General features: G+C 43.6%; 1 protein-coding gene across 1 annotated transcript; it reads left to right on the top strand.

Moving 5' to 3' along the window:
- Positions 1 to 1,434: 1,434 nt before the first annotated feature.
- On the top strand, positions 1,435 to 1,951 carry PHALS_08769 (uncharacterized protein; the record flags this gene model as incomplete). Its single annotated transcript, XM_024724177.1, has 2 exons — positions 1,435 to 1,820; positions 1,885 to 1,951. The coding sequence occupies 2 exons, from the start codon at positions 1,435 to 1,437 to the stop codon at positions 1,949 to 1,951; spliced, it is 453 nt and encodes a 150-aa protein (XP_024575080.1).
- Positions 1,952 to 1,988: the final 37 nt, after the last annotated feature.

Here is a 1,988-nt window from a genome sequence, read left to right on the forward strand (position 1 = left end):
GCTTTTAAGACGTCAAAGGAATGGTGTTCCAACATGTCTAGCAACAATTGGAAGTCGAGGGGCGGAAAAATTTGTTGGTACACCCAACACTCAACGAATTGAGCTCCTTCCGTTGCCATATTGTTTTCCACTGATCACTTATGATCCAAAAGAAGACGAACCTTGGGTCTGGGATCTTGTGCGAGAAAGCCCCGACATTTTTGGCAGCGCCTACATTCCGCATTAAATCGTAGGGCAAATTAGACAAAGATCATGCTGAGTTGCAGCAACGTTTTTAAATCAGCACAGATAGCGCCTTCAGTTCGACAATTTTAGAACTTGGCATCTGTTCGGCCTTAAAGTTTACGTTTTCATTGGTTAGGATAATGTATCACATCGAAAGTCTGGGTAGTCGCAACTATTTCGCGTTTGATCAATGAAACGGACAGCTTTACGCTGACAGTAGATCTCGACTTATAAACAATCATGAAGGTGACAACTTGTGTGAGGTATGGGCTCTACAAATGATGAATAATATTCTGCTTTCTCAATTGTTTCGGTATTGACTTAATCATGCTATTCCTTTTTTCGCTCTGATACTTAAAATGGGTCTGATATCTTGAGTACAGAATTGAACGGTCAAGCCTTAGTGATATCTGAAGTCGACGAGCTCGACATATTAGAGTTCGTGGGTCGATAGCTTGCGCTGCTGTAATCCGATGTCGAAATGTAACACTCGGTAATCCAGTAAGATCCCGCCAATCGTGAATCTAACTTCTCAAACAGTAAAGGTAACAGTACGACCAGCCTCGACAACCTTGATTCAATCGCGTCAAACGACAGTCGAAGTATTAATGTGCTCAACGTGTATTGATTCAACGATGTATACAACCCGAGCTGTGTGTAAAGTAAACCAAGAGAGAGGAGGAAAACACCTGTGCAGCATTTTGATCTGACACGACGGCGAGCTCGTCTACGTTTAACGACGCGTCCGAATCGACTTCGTTTGCTGGTTGCTTATACGAAACGACCTCATCATAATGCTACTGATCGTACGAACACCTTGAACATTTTTCTACGAGCTGGTATCCAATCAATCGAGTGTATACATCTCGTTCAATTGGATGTAAGACGGCTGCTGTTTTTTCTTCGCGATGCAGTATTGGGCAATCATTCTGTGAGCATTTGTGATTTATTATCAATCGCAAAGGACATGGTGGTATCTATGACGCATACGAAAGCAGATACGAGTGCAGTCTTGTCCTCTTGGTCACAAGCTGAAAACGAAAATCTGATTCGGAAATTTTGAAGGGACATTGCTGGCAAGGGCGGGGAGTCACTGTTGTGCTAGAGGGTTGGGTCGTCACAGCTCAGTGGGGAACATTATGGCGATCTCAGCGAAGGGAATACGCATGTCTGTGTGACAACCACATGCTTTATTTCTTTTCGAGCCAAATGCAGTGTTCTGATTTTATATTTGACTTGGGACGAGAACGTGAAGGTAGTGCATCTGAAACTAGCAAACTTCTTCTGAAAAACAACCAAGTGGATTTATCTGAGACCGATTGGACGATCCGTAGGAGTTATAAAGACGAGAGTCACAAAGGGCAGCATTGTAACGCGTTTGCTTTTTTCGACGCTAAAGGTCGAATGCGACTGGTTCTGGATTTTAGTACTAATGCTGAAGCGACAAAGTGGGCAAGAGTGATAGCGGCAGAATTGAGTCAACTCAAGTTGTTCGCACGAATGCGTGAGCTGAATGAAACTCTTGCTAAAAAGGGTAGAGAAGAGCAATCGGATCATTTGAATCCGTTGATGACATGTACTGGGATGTCAATCCAGTAATCAGCATCGGTCATTAACAAGACTTCTTTGCTCATCCCTCTGTTTTCTTTATACTCACAGATTGACCGACAAAATGGGACAGCGCGAGTGGAACGGTGCAAATCAGGGACGCTTGGTCAAGCGTTAAAGGATTTGCAGCGAGATTACGTTAGCGTCAATGGTCT

This window comes from Plasmopara halstedii, assembly GCF_900000015.1.
Source record: "Plasmopara halstedii genome assembly, contig: Scaffold_323, whole genome shotgun sequence".
Lineage (NCBI taxonomy): Eukaryota > Oomycota > Peronosporomycetes > Peronosporales > Peronosporaceae > Plasmopara > Plasmopara halstedii.